The sequence below is a fragment of the Danio rerio genome, chromosome 12 (assembly GCF_049306965.1).
Source record: "Danio rerio strain Tuebingen ecotype United States chromosome 12, GRCz12tu, whole genome shotgun sequence".
Taxonomy (NCBI): Eukaryota; Metazoa; Chordata; class Actinopteri; order Cypriniformes; family Danionidae; genus Danio; species Danio rerio.
The window spans coordinates 19,747,554-19,763,840 of NC_133187.1; the positions used below are offsets into that span (position 1 = coordinate 19,747,554).

Genomic DNA, 16,287 nt, shown 5'->3' on the forward strand with positions numbered 1-16,287 from the left:
AGCTGTTTGTGCGAGAACTGCGTGGGCGCAAACGGCGCGCGCTCCCGAGAGGCGCCTGAGACGCGAAAAAGCGCTCACAGCAGCCTCATTTTAGAGCTTTTTCATACAGCTACTTTACTTTGTTCCACTGCATGAACTATTTAGATTATCATTTTTATTGAACAACTCAAAATTCAGTATTGCAGATTTTTAGTATAATGTGGTCATTATTGGACATTGATCCCGAGATCTGATCTGCCATAACTGCAGTAAAGTATGCTCCAGTCAAAAATGCTGGATCGTTCAGTAATGAAACTCTATTATGTCTCTCTGGGATAAGCAATTGTTCTTTTGAACAAATTCACCAGCATGGACCATGCCACACTTTGAGCTAGACTTTATTGTAGGGATGAACGGGATGGTAAGGGAACAGTGGGATAAAGGGGAAAGGGTGTAAGAGGCTAAACAGTTAAACAGGTAGGTAGCTTGATCGGCCATCCTAACATCCATATCATCCTGCAGCCCAAGATCGGTTACTCATTGAAGCTAAGCAGGACTGAGCCTGGTCAATACCTGAATGGGAGATCACATGGGAAAACTAGGTGGCTGTTGGAAGTGGTGTTAGAGAGTCCAGCAGGGGACGCTCAACCCGAGGTATGTGTGAGTCCCAATGCCCCAGTAAAAGTAAAATGAGATGTTAAGCCGAGGTCCTGACTCTCTGTGATCATTAAAAATCTCATGGCACTTCTCATAAAGAGTAGGGGTGTAACCCCGGTGCCCTGGCCAAATTCCCTCTATCGACCCTTACTGATCATGGCCTCCCAATCATTCCCATCCACAGAATTGGCTCTATTACTGTCTCTCCACTCCCCCAATAGCTGGTGTGTGATGAGCGCACTGGCGCAGTTGTCCTGTGGCTGCCGTCCCATCATCCAAGTGGATGCTGCACACTGATAGTGGGGTGGAGAAACCCCCTCATTATTGTGAAGTGCTTTGGGTGTATGGCCATACTCAATAAATGTGCTTTATAAATACATGATGCCCAGAGGCTCAGAGTGGGGTCTCTGTAATTTTTTTGGTGAAGTGATTGAACCCCTAATTCAACCTAAGAGGAAAGAGAGGGTTCTGGGATTGTTAATGGGAAGCAAAAAAAAAAAAAAAAAAAGAGGGGGTGAGGGTGGGTTCGAGAGAGTGAGAAGAACAGTGCTAGAGGGCTGCTCTGCCTTAAATAAGTTTTTTAGGAAGTAGGTGATTGGTTAAAGAGACAAAGTGAGGCCTGGTTTCACTGTCAAACCTTTGCTAACGAATTACTTCATTATATAAAATGAAGCAATCAGCATTGATAATATTGCTTTTAATATTTAAGTTACTTAATATTAACTGCTATTCATTCATTCATTTTCTTTTCGGCCTAGTCCTTTTATTAATCCGGGGTCGCCACAGCAGAATGAACCGCCAACTTAACCAGCACATATTTTACGCAGCAGATGACCTTCCAGCTGCAACCCATCTCTGGGAAACATCCATACACACTCATTCATTACCGACAATTAAGCTTACCCAATTCACCTGTACCACATGTCTTTGGACTGTGGGGGAAACGGGAGCACCCCGAGGAAACTCACTCGAACGCAGGGAGAACATGCAAACTCCACACAGAAATGCCAACTGACCCAGCTGAGACTGGAACCAGCGACCTTCTTGCCTACTGCGCCACTGCGTAAAAATACTAGTTTGAATATAAATAAAAGCAATGTCAAATTTGATGTTATATTGTGTGCCGTAATAAGGGTGTATTTTAAGGTGTGCATAAAGTATGAACTGAATTTCTAGCTTTTTATTTGTTCTTTGAGCATGCGCAGCTACATACAAAGCACTACATCAACTACACCAAAACATTTAGCGCTTATGTCCTGAGATTTTTACAGTGAACACTTAAATCCTCTCCTGCCAGCATTTTTTTTAAAAGTCACCAGCATTTTTAATTAATTTTCACTTCAATTTGACAGCCCTCAGAATATATATCTTTTATCAGTATGACCATACAACTGCCATATCAATATATGACCAGATTATTTTATGCATTCGCTCATGCATGTGGGTATATAAAACACATACACCTGTATCACTTTGTACAGATCAACAGGGGTGGATTTTACTTTGGTGATCATTTGAATTTCATATCCAGAAGACCTAGAATTGCTGTAACTGATTCTGTACTTGTGCTTGGACTTCCTTTACTGCAGAGGTGCACAAACTCGGTCTTGGATGCTTGGTGTCCTGCATATTTAGTTTCAACCCCAATTAAAAACAACGGAACCAGCTAATCAAGCTCTCTCTTGGTGTACTGGAAAATTCTAGGCAAACGTGTTGAAGGATGTTAGAGTTAAACTATGCAAGACACCGGCCCTCCATGACTGAGTTTGGACACCCCTGCGTTACAGTATTACACAGTTGAAGATGGTGTTAGTGAGGCCAGGGGTGGGAGCTCAATTTGCTGTCTATGTGAGCCCTAATGTGTCAGTATGGGGATTGGGACACCATGCTGTCAGTGAGCGCCGTCTTTCAGATGAGACGTTTAACCAAGATCCTGACTCTCTGTGGTCATTAAAATCCTCTCCATTGGACCATTGCCCATCATGGTCACCCATCCACCAGATTACTGTCTCTTCAGTCCACCAATAGCTGGTGTGTGCTGAGCACAGTGGCGCCCTTGTTCTGTGGCTGCCGTCGCATCATCCAAGTGGATGCTGCACACCCGTGGTGGTGTGGAGAGACCCCCTCATGATTGTGAAGTGCTTTGTGTTAAATGCGTTACTTAGATACACATTATTATTACAGGTACACCAACAATAGAACAAGATTTACCATAAAAACTTAAATAAATTCATATATTGTACATGTGAACAAAGTCACATTTTCACAAACAAAACATCTGGTAGTTTACCCAAAGATTAAATGGTAACATGCACTTTGAAACCTGTTTTGCAATGGTTTCTTCATGTCTAGGCCCCCAAAACACTTGCGCTATGTAAATGAACAGCCAAAATGTATAAAAATGTGTGTGTGTTTTTTTAATGGGAGTGTGTAAACATAATGATGACAGAAACTCCATTTCTGTGTCAGCTATCCCTTTAACATCTGCAACAAAAGCAAAGTCATTCCCACACGGCTCTTCTGTGCTGAGGCCGACACTTTGAAGCAGACGAGGGCTAAGAGCTTAAGAGAGATAAAGAAGACCCATCAAGTCTGCTGTGTTCTTTCACATGGGTTGTCCTGAAACTTCATTCCTTTAAGTGTGCTGTTTTAAAGCTAATTAGCTGCTATAATTGCTTTTCATTTCGTCAGCTGTGATTGCCACAACCTGAGTTGTGCTCTTACTGATTTGTTTTAGTCAGAGCAGACAAAAGATTACACCTGAAATTTGCCATTCACTTTCCAACAACAAGCACATAATTCAGGTTCATAATAGTGTTTTGTATTATTTTGTCACTGGAATGAGAGGGAAATTCTCACCAATTGTTACTAGGCACAAAAAGTAATGCTTGTTAAAGAGCTTGACAAAGCCTCCTTCAGTGGATTTTCTTCATGAACAGACAACAATATGTAAATGTCTTCAGCATCATGATTAATGAACTAAATGCCTTTACTGTATCCTTGGGCTCTGTACATCTGCTTCTGCATCAACACTTGGGCTGAAGAGATCTAAATTGTAATTTTATAAGTGCATTTAAAGTATTTTAATGCTGATAAGCCATTACTATTGTTTTTCAGACATGCTTTTTCTCAGCAAACACCACACTTTAAGGGTTTCAAGAGTTCACACTTAGCTGATAATCAATAAAGCGTATTTGGCATGCTGTCCCGGGAGAGAGCCCTGAGCTCGTAATATCCTCGAGCCCGGGGCTCCCTCCCGTTAGAAGGGCGAGAGGGGAGTTCGAGGTCAGGTAGGTCTCGAAAACTCCCCTGTTTGTCACCGTGAGAAGTGTGAACTGAGGTTGTATTGGGTGATAATTTGTTTTAGTCAATTTGGCTATGGTTCATGTTTTGGACGGTGGGAGGAAACCGGGGAACCCGGGGGAAACCCACGCGAACACGGGGAGACCACGCAAACCCCGCACAGAAACACCGACCGGCCCGAAAAGCTGGACCGGCGGTGTTCTTGCTGTGAGGCAACAGTGCTAGCCACTGGGCCACCGTGTCGCCCATCAGGAAAGGAGGAGGATGAAGGGGTGGAAAGGGGGGAGCTTCAAGACGAAGATAACTGGAGTGATAAACTCAGGTTATTTATAATGCTTCCGTAATCATCTAATGGGGCTGATTACGGAGCTAATAAGGAGCCAGCCGTGTTGATTATAAGCACGTGATCCTCTCGAAATTAGTTTATGAATAAACCACACTTCAAGAGTTCACACTTAGCTGATAATCAATAAAGCGTATTTGGCATGCTGTCCCGGGAGAGAGCCCTAAGCTCGTAATATCCCCGAGCCCGGGGCTCCCTCCCGTTAGAAGGGCGAGAGGGGAGTTCGAGGTCAGGTAGGTCTCGAAAACTCCCCAAAAAGGCAAACGTTTTCCGCTCGGGACAGCAGCCGCGTATTGAAGTGCCCCCCAAAAGCAGGAGGTCAGTGCCATATCCGGCTGCTGAAATGTCAGTTAAAGTGAGATAGTTTACTGTGGGAGAAGTTGTAACTGATTCTAGGAGGGTTGGGGACTCCGTGGGAGTCGGGTTTGGGGCGGCAGGGTTGGGGAGGGTGCCTAACGGAAGGAAGGAGAGTAGCAAAGAGATTTGATGCTAGAAATAGGAAGTAGCGGAGTAATTCAACGCTGAAAGAAGAAAAGTAGCGGAGGAACTCAACGCTGGGAAAAGGGGTGTGGAGTGGGAAGGGGAGAGGGGTTGTAGAGGGGGTGGAGAGAAGAGCGGAAGCATTCGACGCTGGAAGGAAGTAAAGAGGATGCGGAGGAACTCAACGCTAGGAAGGAGAGAACATGAGATGCGGAGGAACTCGACGCTGGAAAGGTAAAGAAAAGAAATCTATGGGAATCAGAGCTCTGTGGTCAACTCCGGGGGAGTTAGAGCTGTAGAATTGGACTACTACAGGAGTCTGGGAAGGGAGGGGGAGGTGGAGACTCCTGTAGATGGTGGGCTGGGCGGGGACTCCGGGGGAGTCTGAGCGTGGGTGAGTGATGCTTTGAAATATAGAAAGAGTAGCGGAGGAACTCGACGCTGAATATAGTAAGGTAGCGGAGAAACTCAACGCTGAAGAAAGAAAAGTAGCGGAGGAACTCAACGCTGGAAGGGGGATTGGTAGTTAAGGGTGGGGGAGAGGAGAGGGGTTATAAGAGGGGAGAGAGAAAAGAGCGGAAGCATTCTACGCTGGAAGGAAGAAAAGGAGATGCGGAGGAACTCAACGCCAGGGAATATAGGACAGGAGATGCGGAGGAACTCAACGCAAGAAGGCAGGAAAGATGCGTATTTGGCCGGGGCAGGAGAGAGGGGGAGGGGGAGGACTCCGTGGGAGTCGTAGCTCTTGGGGCGACTCCGTGGGAGTTAGAGCTGAAAGATTATACTCCTACAGGAGTCTAAATAGGGAGGGGGAGGTGGAGACTCCTATAGGAGGTGGGCTGAGCAGGACTCCGGGGGAGTCAAAGCTTAGGCTGAAAAGAGTAGCGGAATACTCAACACTAGAAGGAAGTGATAGTAGCGGAGCAACTCGACGCTGAAAAAAGAAAAGAAGCGGAGAAACTCGACGCTGGAAAGGGGTAGGGAGTGAAGATGTTGGGGGGGGGGGGGAGAGGGAGGGGATGGAGGAAAGAGCGGAGGCATTCGACGCTGGAAGGAAGGAAAGGAGATGCGGAGAAACTCAACGCTATAGAAATTAGGATAGGAGATGCGGAGGAACTCAACGCTAGAAAAGAAAAAAAATGTCAATTGTTGAGGGATGTAATTAAGGGGGTAATTGACTCCGGGGGAGTCTGGCTTTAGATGTGTTAATTAAGCTGAAGAGATAAGAGTAGCAGAAGAACTTGAAGCTAGAAAGGAGGGATAGTAGCGGAGCAACTCGACGCTGAAAAAGAAAAGTAGCGGAGAAACTCGACGCTGGAAGGGGGTAGGGAGTAAGGATGTTGGGGGGAGGTTCAAAGAGGGAGGGGATGGAGAGAAGAGCGGAAGCATTCAACGCTTGAAGGAAGAGAAGGGGGTGCGGAGGAACTCAACGCTAGAAAGGAGAGAAGGGAGGTGCGGAGAAACTCAACGCAAGAAGGAAGTGAAGACTTAGAAGGTTCCCTACTGGTAGCTTGGGGCTATTGGCTGGGATGAGGGCTCTAGAAAGCAGGTGGGGGGGGGACAGATAGTTGCTGTAATTTCAGGATGGTGAAAGTCGTCTGGTGAGAGACGACTGGGCTTCTTTGAGATGTGGTCGGCTGAATCGAATGTAGGAATTGAAGGCATCTGAGGACCAGCGGCCAAGGGCTTGGATCTGACTTTGGGAGAGCCCATTGTGGGCTGCTGTAGTGGCGGCCCCGATTCTGAAAGAATGGCTTGAGAATGAGTCGGGGGAGAGACCTGATAGCCGTAGTATTTCTTTGAGGTGTTTTTGGAACCAGAATCGGGTTACAGGGCGGTTGTAGTCGTCTGTGAAAAGTGGAGACAGGGGGTTGGGGTCTTGGAGCTTCCTAAACTGTAGGAATGCTAGAAGGGTTTGAAAGTGGTGGGTGGGAGATGGTATGTCAAATATGTATATATGGTGACCTTTGCGAATTTGATCTGTTTTGCTCTGTTTGACGAAGAAGGAAATGGTTTCTTTGTCAAGCACAGTCAAATCGGAGATGGTAGGGTGAATGGAGGGGTTGAATTTAGAAGTGGTTGTGATTTCTGAGCATCTAAGGAAGCCAAAAAATGCTAGGGTAAACATGGTATCGAGGGTGCGAGCTGTGTTGATGGATTGATAACCTTTGCGAAGTGTGTGGATGCATTTAGTGAGAATGTTGAGTGTTATGGGTAGCCTAGGATCAGGGGGGTGAGGGTGGGTTTTCTGTATGCCTTTGATGAGGAGGGAAGTTTGAGAATTGAGTATGGCATCAGAGGGAGATCCGTGAATTAATTTATGGAAAAACTGGATCCCGCTTAGGTAACTTCTGATGGAGCCGGATTGCATATTTTTGGAAATGTGAAGGTGGGATATGAAGGAGGTAATTGAGAGGAGGGAAAAGTCGGGGAAGGGTGCTTTGTATACTGAATGGAAGTGTTTGAATGAATTCCAGGCTGTGAGATATGACTGGAGGGTTCTGGGAGCTATTCCTTGTAGGATGAGAGATACAGAAATATGTCGGAGGTTATGTAGAGGGTGATCTATGGCAAGATCATTTCTGAATAGGGAGGGACAGGTGTCGGATGGGGGTCCGCTTCTGGAGCCAATTCTTGAAATTTCTGAAAAGAGAAACGAGAGAGAGAGTCAGCAATTAGATTTTTGCATCCTGGTACATGTTTAGCAACCACAATAAATTGTTTGTTAGCTGATGTCCATACTAGGCGTCTTAGTAGAGGCATGAGAGGCGGGGAATGGGAACGCCCTTTATTTACGCACTGTACGGTGGCTTCATTATCGCAGTGGATGAGGATGCAAGAGGCAGACCATTGATGACCCCATAGAATGGCTGCGACGACTATGGGATATAGTTCAAAGAGAGCTGATGAGTATTGATTTTGAGGGATATTGAGCATTTGGTGTGGCCATGGGGAGGCGAACCAATGCCCTTGATAAAAGCCTCCAAAGCCAACTGAGGGGGCAGCGTCGGTAAATAGACTGATGTCGACTGGGGATGTGATTAGGTCGCTATAGAAAAAGGAACAGCCGTTCCATTGCTTAAGGAATGAGATCCATAAGCTGAGTTCTTCGCGACTAGGTTTGTTAAGAAGAATGGATTCTTCTAAACTGTTAACTGAAGCTGCGAGCTGGAGGAGGTGAGAAATGAACGGGCGGCCTTGGGGGATAATTCGCATGGCGAAATTTAGGTGCCCGAGGATAGATAGGAGTTCGCGCTTGGTACATATTTGTTTCTCTAAGAAGATTAGAGAAAGAGATATGATGCGATCGATTTTCTCTTGGGGGAGGGATGCTTCGAATTTGTTAGAGTCTAATTTTACACCCAGAAATTCGATGGAAGTGCTGGGTCCGGAAGTTTTCTCTTCAGCGAGAGGAATACCGAGATCAGCGAAAACTTTTTGGGTGATCGCTAAGTGTTTGGCTGGCGGTGAAGACGGCGGGGAAATGATTAGGAAGTCATCTAGGAGATGAATCAGATACGGAACGCCGTAGTTATTGGAGAGAATCCAACATAGTGCTTCTGAGAGCGTATCGAAAATTTTGGGGCTACTTCTGCACCCGAAGGTAAGTCGGACTGAGAAGTAAAATTTTGATCGCCATTGGATACCAAACAGGTGCCAGAAATCGGGGTGAATAGGCATAATTTTGAAAGCGGATGTGATGTCGACTTTAGCAAGCCACGCGTTGCGTCCAGCTATTTTGATAAGGGAGATAGCTTGGTCTATGTCGTGATAGTGGAGTGAGAATTTGTCTGGCTCGATGGTGCTATTGATGCTAGGGAAGACGGAGTTATGTGGGGCAGATAGATCAATGATTAGACGTTTTTTATCTGAGAATTTTCGTGTAGCGATGCCAATTGGGCTAATGCGTGAAACGGTAAATGGAGGAGCAGAGAATGGCCCAATCATAAATTTGTTTTCAATTTCTTTTTTAATCAGCAAATCGACAGTTTCTGGTTCTGTGTTTGCTGATTGTAGGTTGGGACAAAAGAGATTATAGGAAGGAAGTGCTGAAACGCCAGGGTGGAATCCGTGAGTTAGACCTGAAATGAGAAAAGCAGAAAAGTTAGTATCAGGGTGAGAATGTAATTCATGAGCCAGGTGAGGAACATTAATTGGAGTCGACAGGTAATTTTTTGATCTTTTATTGAGGGATTTCCAAACAGAGCAGACGATTTTGGCGTGGGCGCCGCCACAATAGGAGCAAATATGTAAATATTTGCATGGGTTTTTGTGACACCTGCCAATGTTAAAGTTTTGGCAGGTGTCACGGTTGGGAGGGGGATGGAAAGAAGAGGAGGAGAGAAGAGGGGGAATGTGATGGTTGGGGGGGCGAGGGGTGTAGCTGGAAGATTTGACTGCTGTCTGAGTGTCGGAAGAAGGAATAATGAAGGGACAGGAAGTAGTAGGGTGCAGGTTAGAACGGCAGACCGCGCAGGACAGGTTGCGGCAACCTAGGAAGACTCGGTTGTGGAGGTCAGTGTCCAAAGCCCCCCAATAAGGACACTGATTCCACTGAGTCACTCTAATTGCGCATTTAGCGGAGAATAGTTTGTGGTAAGTATAAAAATGTGTTCCCCCATACGAGAGCGCAAGCTCGGCGATGATGGCCATGTAGTCATTTAGCTCGCGTCTCCTATGGGGGAAAACGGAGCAGATGATGTCTGTGTATCGGGAGAAGGCTATGTTAAATTCGGCTAAAGATAGGATGCGTGAATGAGAGCTATGGGGCTGTTTGAGTGTGAGAGAATATTCGCCGCAATCTACCTGGCGTTCCGCCGTGGGGGGTGTGATGGGTGATAGGAGAGTGATGAGGTCAACGTCGGCACCTGAGAGGATCTGGTTTCGTGCTGCATTGGAGACTTGGGGTGGTTCCATTGCCAGGGCGTTGTTAGGTGGAGGAAGGGGCGTGGCTGAAGAGAGTGTGAAAGGGGGGCGTGAGGCAGAAACTGGTGCGGGGGTAGGTATTTGCTGAGTGGGGTTTGTGTTTGTAAGTATGGGGGGGAGTGATGAAGAGGGGAAGCAGGAAGGATGAGTAGCAGGTTGAAAGGGGATGGAGCATGAAGCGGGGGGTTGGAGAGAGGGGGGAAAAGATTGAGGTTGAGAAATAGCTGGAGGAACAGTGTTAGAAGGGAGGAAATGAGTAGCTGAAGTAGAGGGGAAATTAGGGCTATTAGAAGAACTGGAGATGGGGGCTGGAGGCCAGGAAAGAGAGGTAGAGTAGGGTTGAGGAGGAACAGATTGGGGATTGTAGTTCGTCTGGTTGTAGTCCTGGTCGGTGAGGTGTGACGTCATGTGTTGTGCTTGTGGTTCCTGGGGGCGTGGTCTGGCGGGAGTGCGGCGAGGTGCATGTTTTGATTTTTCCTTTCTCTTTCCTTGCGTTGGATACGGAGTGGGGCGATCGCTGGATTGTCTATTGTTTCCTCTTGTAGGTGATGTATGGGAAGGGTGAGAGTCCGATGTGGCGTTAGAGTAGAGTTTCAGAAGTTCCGGTTTATTGAGTGAACGGGGAGCGTGGATGCCGAGGTCTGCAAGAAGTTTTCGGAGTTCGTTGACTGTAATTCTTTTCGTCGGGTGAATGAAGGAGGAGGCCGATGCATATGATGAGGTAGGTGAGCTTATTTGTTGTCTTTGTGCTGCTGGAGAAACGGATCCGGTTTGGTATGTGCGGGCTGAAGTGGAGCGAGTCATCCTCCGGCCTCTGGTAGAGGCTTCGGCTTCTAGTATGTTGCCTCGCGGGGCTGAGTGAGAGTGGAGCGCCGCGGGCGTCTCGGGTGGAGCGGGGTGTTCTTGATGGATGTTTTCTTGGTTGTTGTTGGTGTTATTGTTGCCGTTGTTTTCCATGTTGATAGCTGGTGTTCCGTTGGTTTGTATAGTATTGTAGGAATATTGAAGATGTTGATGGTTCGTTTGTTGTTTGTTGCTTGTTGTTTGTTGCTTGTTGTTTGTTGCTTGTTGTTTGTTGCTTGTTGTTTGTTGCTTGTTGCTTGTTGCTTGTTGCTTAGTCAGGCTGTTGCTTATAGCGAGGCGGACTGAGCTTCTTCAAGACGAAGATAACTGGAGTGATAAACTCAGGTTATTTATAATGCTTCCGTAATCATCTAATGGGGCTGATTACGGAGCTAATAAGGAGCCAGCCGTGTTGATTATAAGCACGTGATCCTCTCGAAATTAGTTTATGAATAAACCACACTTAATAAAATAAGGGTTTCTGTAAAACATAGTGATTGGGAAAGATTTTTCTATCAAAGTACCTGTAAGCACTTTATTTGACGACCTGTTCATAAAATTATTAACACCCTTCTAATCATGAAATTACACATGATTTCATGCATGCTTATGACTACTGACATAAATTTGTTATTTTAAATGCAAAGATGACTTATGTCAAAATGACAACCTGACATAAGCAAATACATCATAGTCTGTCTTGGAATACAGACAACATTACTTGTCATAAATCTGTCATAAACATGATCGGCCATTATAGTTATACATAATTATATTAAATTCATTCATTCATTTGTTTTCGGCTTAGTGCCTTTATTAATCAGTGGTCACCACAGTGGAATGAACCGCCAACTTATCCACCATGTGTTTTATGCAGCAGATGGCCTTCCAATCGCAACCCAACACTGGGAAACACCCATACACTCTTACAAAATATGAAGAAAACATTCATTTAAATCATAATAACTAAAGCAGAGTTACTTTTTAAATGCTAACTTACCGCAATAAAAACAAACGATCACATTTATAACACAGTGATGTACAGTATACAGTGATACAGCAGTCAAGCAGAATCTGCCTTTGACTTGATTTCCTCTCTAAAGATTTTCAGGTGTCAGGTGACATGCACTTTAAAATAAAATCTGATTTAATTTACACCATTAATTGAAACATTTAATTTCAGTTAGCTATAACATTAAATTTGAATTGCCAATCTTAAAACCATTCCTATAATTCTCCCTCTCTTCTGACATGGGATGGCGGGGCAAATCAAAGGTTCCCATGGGCCAATTTTGGGCCCTAGTTCGGGCATCTATGATCTAGACTGTCCCCAATGTTCTGTTTAAGTTGGAATAAACATACTGAAATAAAAGTATCAGCAACTTCCAAACCATACTGACTTTAATCCACAGTTTCAAATGAACTGACTTACAATTTAGAATAGGAAAAGTAATGTCATCCTAAAAAAGTAATGTTATCCTAAAAAAATCCCACTGAATCAAAAAGAAAAAAAGTCACCTACGGTACATCTTGGGTGGTACTATTATAAGTAATTTAATAGCAATTTTAAAGTTTTAGGTGAACTATCCATTAAACAGCTGTGAAAATCCAGAGTCAGGATAGAAGATTTGTGTCAGACTGACCTGGGCACGGACACCAGCGCATTCATCAAGAAAGATAATGAAGTACATTGAGGTCTAATTTTCGAGATGTTTTATTTCACGCCGTGATTGTACCTGCTCGTAAATCCTACTAGATGTGCTCTTCACGTACTTCACAAAGGTCAGGCCCTCCATATGCCTTGCTGTGACGAGCAATGAAGATTAAAAGAAGAAGAGAGACCGAAGCTCTTAATATGTACAGTACACTCTTGCTTCAAAGGGTCAGAGCCATATAATCATCCGCAATAACGTTCTTATCTAGCAAGAACTGTAGTTACACTCGACACTGGGAACAATTGTCAAATTAATCAAGGTGTCAGGTTATGGTAGAACAAATAACCTCATTCGCCGTCTCTGTGATTGGTAGATTGTACCTGGACTCTCTACTGTAGCTATAATTAAACACAGTAATACAGTTGTCAATGTCAATAAATCAATTCTCCCACTCTACAGGAAACAAGAGGTATGGCCTTGCCCCTGACTTTTACTAGTAAACATATCTTTTCATTCAGTCCTCATAGTAGATCTGCCCTTAACATAACCTGAACTAAAATAGCTGGGAAAACATACTAATTATATCCTGTTTTGACTGGCCTTGGTTTAGTCCTTATGTTTGTGAGTAAAATCTCATTTATATGCTGTTGCTTTTTATACTCTATTTACAACACAGCAAATGTTTTGCATTTATTGAGTTGGTATACATGCTCATAATCTCATTTAGGGCTAAAATGTATTCATTCATACCATTTTATATGCCATGTACCCAGTTTGCTCCTAATTTTTAGTAAAATGTTTCAGCATACCACAAAGGTTTTAGTATCCCAGCAGGCACACAAAATCATAAGAAGTTAATGTTGGGTTAGACATGGGTCAAGATGTCAGGGGACCAAAATTCAATGTCTAACTAGCGTCTAAGAACAAGTTAGTTGACAACCAAATATCAACGTAATTTGACAATGTTTTTTGGACGTCAAAACAACGTCAAATTACGTTGATATTTGGTTGATTTTAGGTTGTGTTGTAAAGTGACCAAAATCCAACGTCTAATATATATGTCATAGTGATGACGTCCACACAACGTTGAGGTGGAACATTATTAGAAGTTGATATTTGATTGATTTTAGATTGGACATTTTACATTGTCGTCGGCCTGACTTTGGGTTCTGATGTCAACCCGATTTTAATTTCCAAACAAAATCCAACAATCCCCAAACATCTGGGTACAACGTCAATATGACGTCATGTTGATGTCCTGTGCCTGCAGTGATGGTTTGTGTTCATGCAAGTGAGACAAGTATGGTGCTAATTGCTGGTACACACAGCTGATATAAACAATCACAATAATCACAATAATAGTAATTAATCATGAATAATACTTATAAACATCATTAATCAGGTGAAATAAAGATGAGTAATAATGATTACATGAATAAAAGAAACCCCAAGCAATTTGATATAAGTATATACAACCTCATAGACGTGCCATCATTTTCCTCTTCAAAGGTTGGTGAGCCCGTTGTAGTCACATTAAAAAACCAACACATGTCCAAGAATGCTGGTGTTACGGTTTGATTGGTGACTCTTTTCAGATGTAAACTATTCTAATTTGCAGATTGGCAAATTCGTCACTTTTTCAGAGCAACAAAACATGCCCATACAGTGCCATTAATCCATTCATTTTCTTTTTGGCTTAGTCCATTTATTAATCAGGGATCGCCACAACGAAATTAACCGCCAACCTATCCAGCATATGTTTTACGCAGCGGATGCCCTTCCATCTGCAACCCAACACTGGGAAACAACCATACACTCTTGCATTCACACACATACACTATGACCCATTTAGTCTGTTCAATTCACTTATACTGCATGTCTTTGGACTGTGGGGGAAACCGGAGCACCGGTAGGAAAGACAGGGAGAACAAGCAAACTCCGCACAGAAATGCCAACTGACCCAGCTGGGGCTCGAACCAGCGACCTTCTTGCTGTGAAAATGTTTAGCACGAGAATCAATCGACTTTTCTAACTAAGCTACTCTGGACCACTCATATCAGAGTCAGTGTTGATATCTTTATCAGTCAACATATGTTTTGCTTTGGTTGTGGACTCGTGTTAGCTTGTTTCCATGTACTCGCGTTAACATGTTTCTACAAACTCTCACGCTGATATTTTCTCAGAATAGCTCTGAAAGACAAAGCGATGTTTTATCGCAAATAGTCAAACCATGTTTTTTTTATAGCGGTAGACTCATGTTGACTTGTGCCTTTGTTTACAATATCAAATTGTGTCTACCAAATGAATATTCCTATTACTTGGTGTCAGTGTCATTGTAAACTGTAACGATGTGCACAAAATTTGGATGCTGGCCAAAGGTCGGCCTATTTGTAAAAAAAGAGTGAGTTGATCTGGCCCATTCTCTCTCTTTTTTTTAACTAGGTGCACATTATTTCCTTTTTGCAAAGCGCAAATTAAAGGTTTGTGGAGTCAGCATAATTATCATAGATTCACTTCCTAATCTGCAATTGCCTCTTTGAATATCACACTAATTGTACAAAAAAAAAAAAAAAAAAAAAAAAAACTACTAACACTTCCCTTCTTAGACTTTACAGACCTGAAACTTGCTTTTAGTACTTATTCATTGTTGCTCTTAGTTGTGTAAATTGCTTCCTTGTCCTCATTTGTAAGTCGCTTTGGATAAAAGCGTCTGCTAAATGACTAAATGTAAATGTAAATGTAAATGTAAATGTCATAGCGTCAATATTCCACCTCCTGAAACTTGGAGAAAGTTAACCTTAAGGTCATGAGACCCTTCTCTGCTAATTTAGGTCATTTGTTGTGTGGAACAGGAGAAAAAGAAAAACATTTCTTACAGGTATAAACACTCACCGGCCACTTTATTAGGTACACCTGTCCTACTGCTCGTTAACGCACATTTCTAATCAGCCAATCACATGGCAGCAACTCAATGCAATTAGACATGCAGGTATGGTCAAAACAATCTGCTGCAGTTTAAATGGAGCACCAGAATGGTGAAAAAAGTGGATTAAGTGACTTTGAATGCGGTATGGTTGTTGGTGCCAGTCAAGCTGGTCTGAGTATTTCAGAAACTTCTGATCTACTGGGATTTTTACGCACAACCATCTCTACGGTTTACAGAGAAGTGTCTAAAGAGAGGAAATATCCAGTCAGCGGCAGTTCTGTGGGCGTAAATACCTTGTTAATGCAAAAGGTCAGAGGAGAATGGCCAGACTGGTTCGAGCTGAAATGAAGGCAAAAAGTAACTGAAATAACCATTCGTTACAACCGAGCTATGCAGAAGAGCAAATCTGAATGCACAACACGTCCAACCTTGAGACGGATGGGCTACAACAGCAAAAGACCACACCAAGTGCCACCCCTGTCAGCTAAGAACCGGAAACTGGGGCTACAATTTTCACAGGCTCACCAAAATTTGACAATAAAAGATTGGAAAGGCGTTGCCTAGTCTGATGAGTCTCGATTTTTGCTGAGACATTCAGATAATAAGTTCAGAATTTGGTATCAACAACATGAAAGCATGGATTCATCCTGCCTTGTATCAATGGTTCAGGCTGCTGGTGTTGGTGTAATGTTGTAGGGGATATTTTCTTGGCACACTTTGGGCCCATTTGTACCAATTAAGCATCTTCTGATGGATACTTCCAGTAGGATAATCATCATGTCATAAAGCGTGAATCATCTCAAACTGTTTTCTTGAACATGATAATGAGTTCACAGTACTCAAATGGCCTCAACAGTCACCAGATCTCAATCCAATAGAGAACCTTTGTGATGTGGTGAAACAGGAGATTCGTATCATGGATGTGCAGCCGACACTCAGCATCAACTGAGTGATGCTATCATGTCAATATAAACCAAAATCTGAGGAAGTAGAAGTCCGAAGGTAGTCCTAAAGGCAAAAGGTTGTCTAAGATGTGCCTAATAAAGTGCCTGGAGAGTTGACACAGTGGATGCACTGCTAATTTTCTTCCAGAACATTTGTTACGTTTTTGGACATTTCTATTAATCCTTAAACATAGTGCCTTGTGGCCTAAAAGAATACAACCATACACATAT

At 43.6% G+C, this 16,287-nt stretch overlaps 1 protein-coding gene across 1 annotated transcript; it reads right to left on the reverse strand.

The window, feature by feature from the left end:
* Positions 1–6,288: 6,288 nt before the first annotated feature.
* Positions 6,289–12,006, reverse strand: LOC141376717 (uncharacterized). Its single transcript, XM_073917932.1, has 2 exons — positions 9,631–12,006; positions 6,289–7,405 (listed from the first exon to the last, which is right to left on the reverse strand). The coding sequence occupies exons 1-2, from the start codon at positions 10,643–10,645 to the stop codon at positions 6,342–6,344; spliced, it is 2,079 nt and encodes a 692-aa protein (XP_073774033.1). The 5' UTR covers positions 10,646–12,006; the 3' UTR covers positions 6,289–6,341.
* Between the last annotated feature and the right edge of the window lie 4,281 nt (positions 12,007–16,287).

Bases quoted from the DNA above. Each gene is read 5' to 3' on its own strand.
- LOC141376717 (XM_073917932.1), bottom strand. From the start codon at position 10,645: ATGGAAAACAACGGCAACAATAACACCAACAACAACCAAGAAAACATC. The intron at 7,406-9,630 runs GTGCCGACGTTG...TTCTCTTTTCAG, and splicing joins ACGAAACCAGATCCTCTCAG to AAATTTCAAGAATTGGCTCC.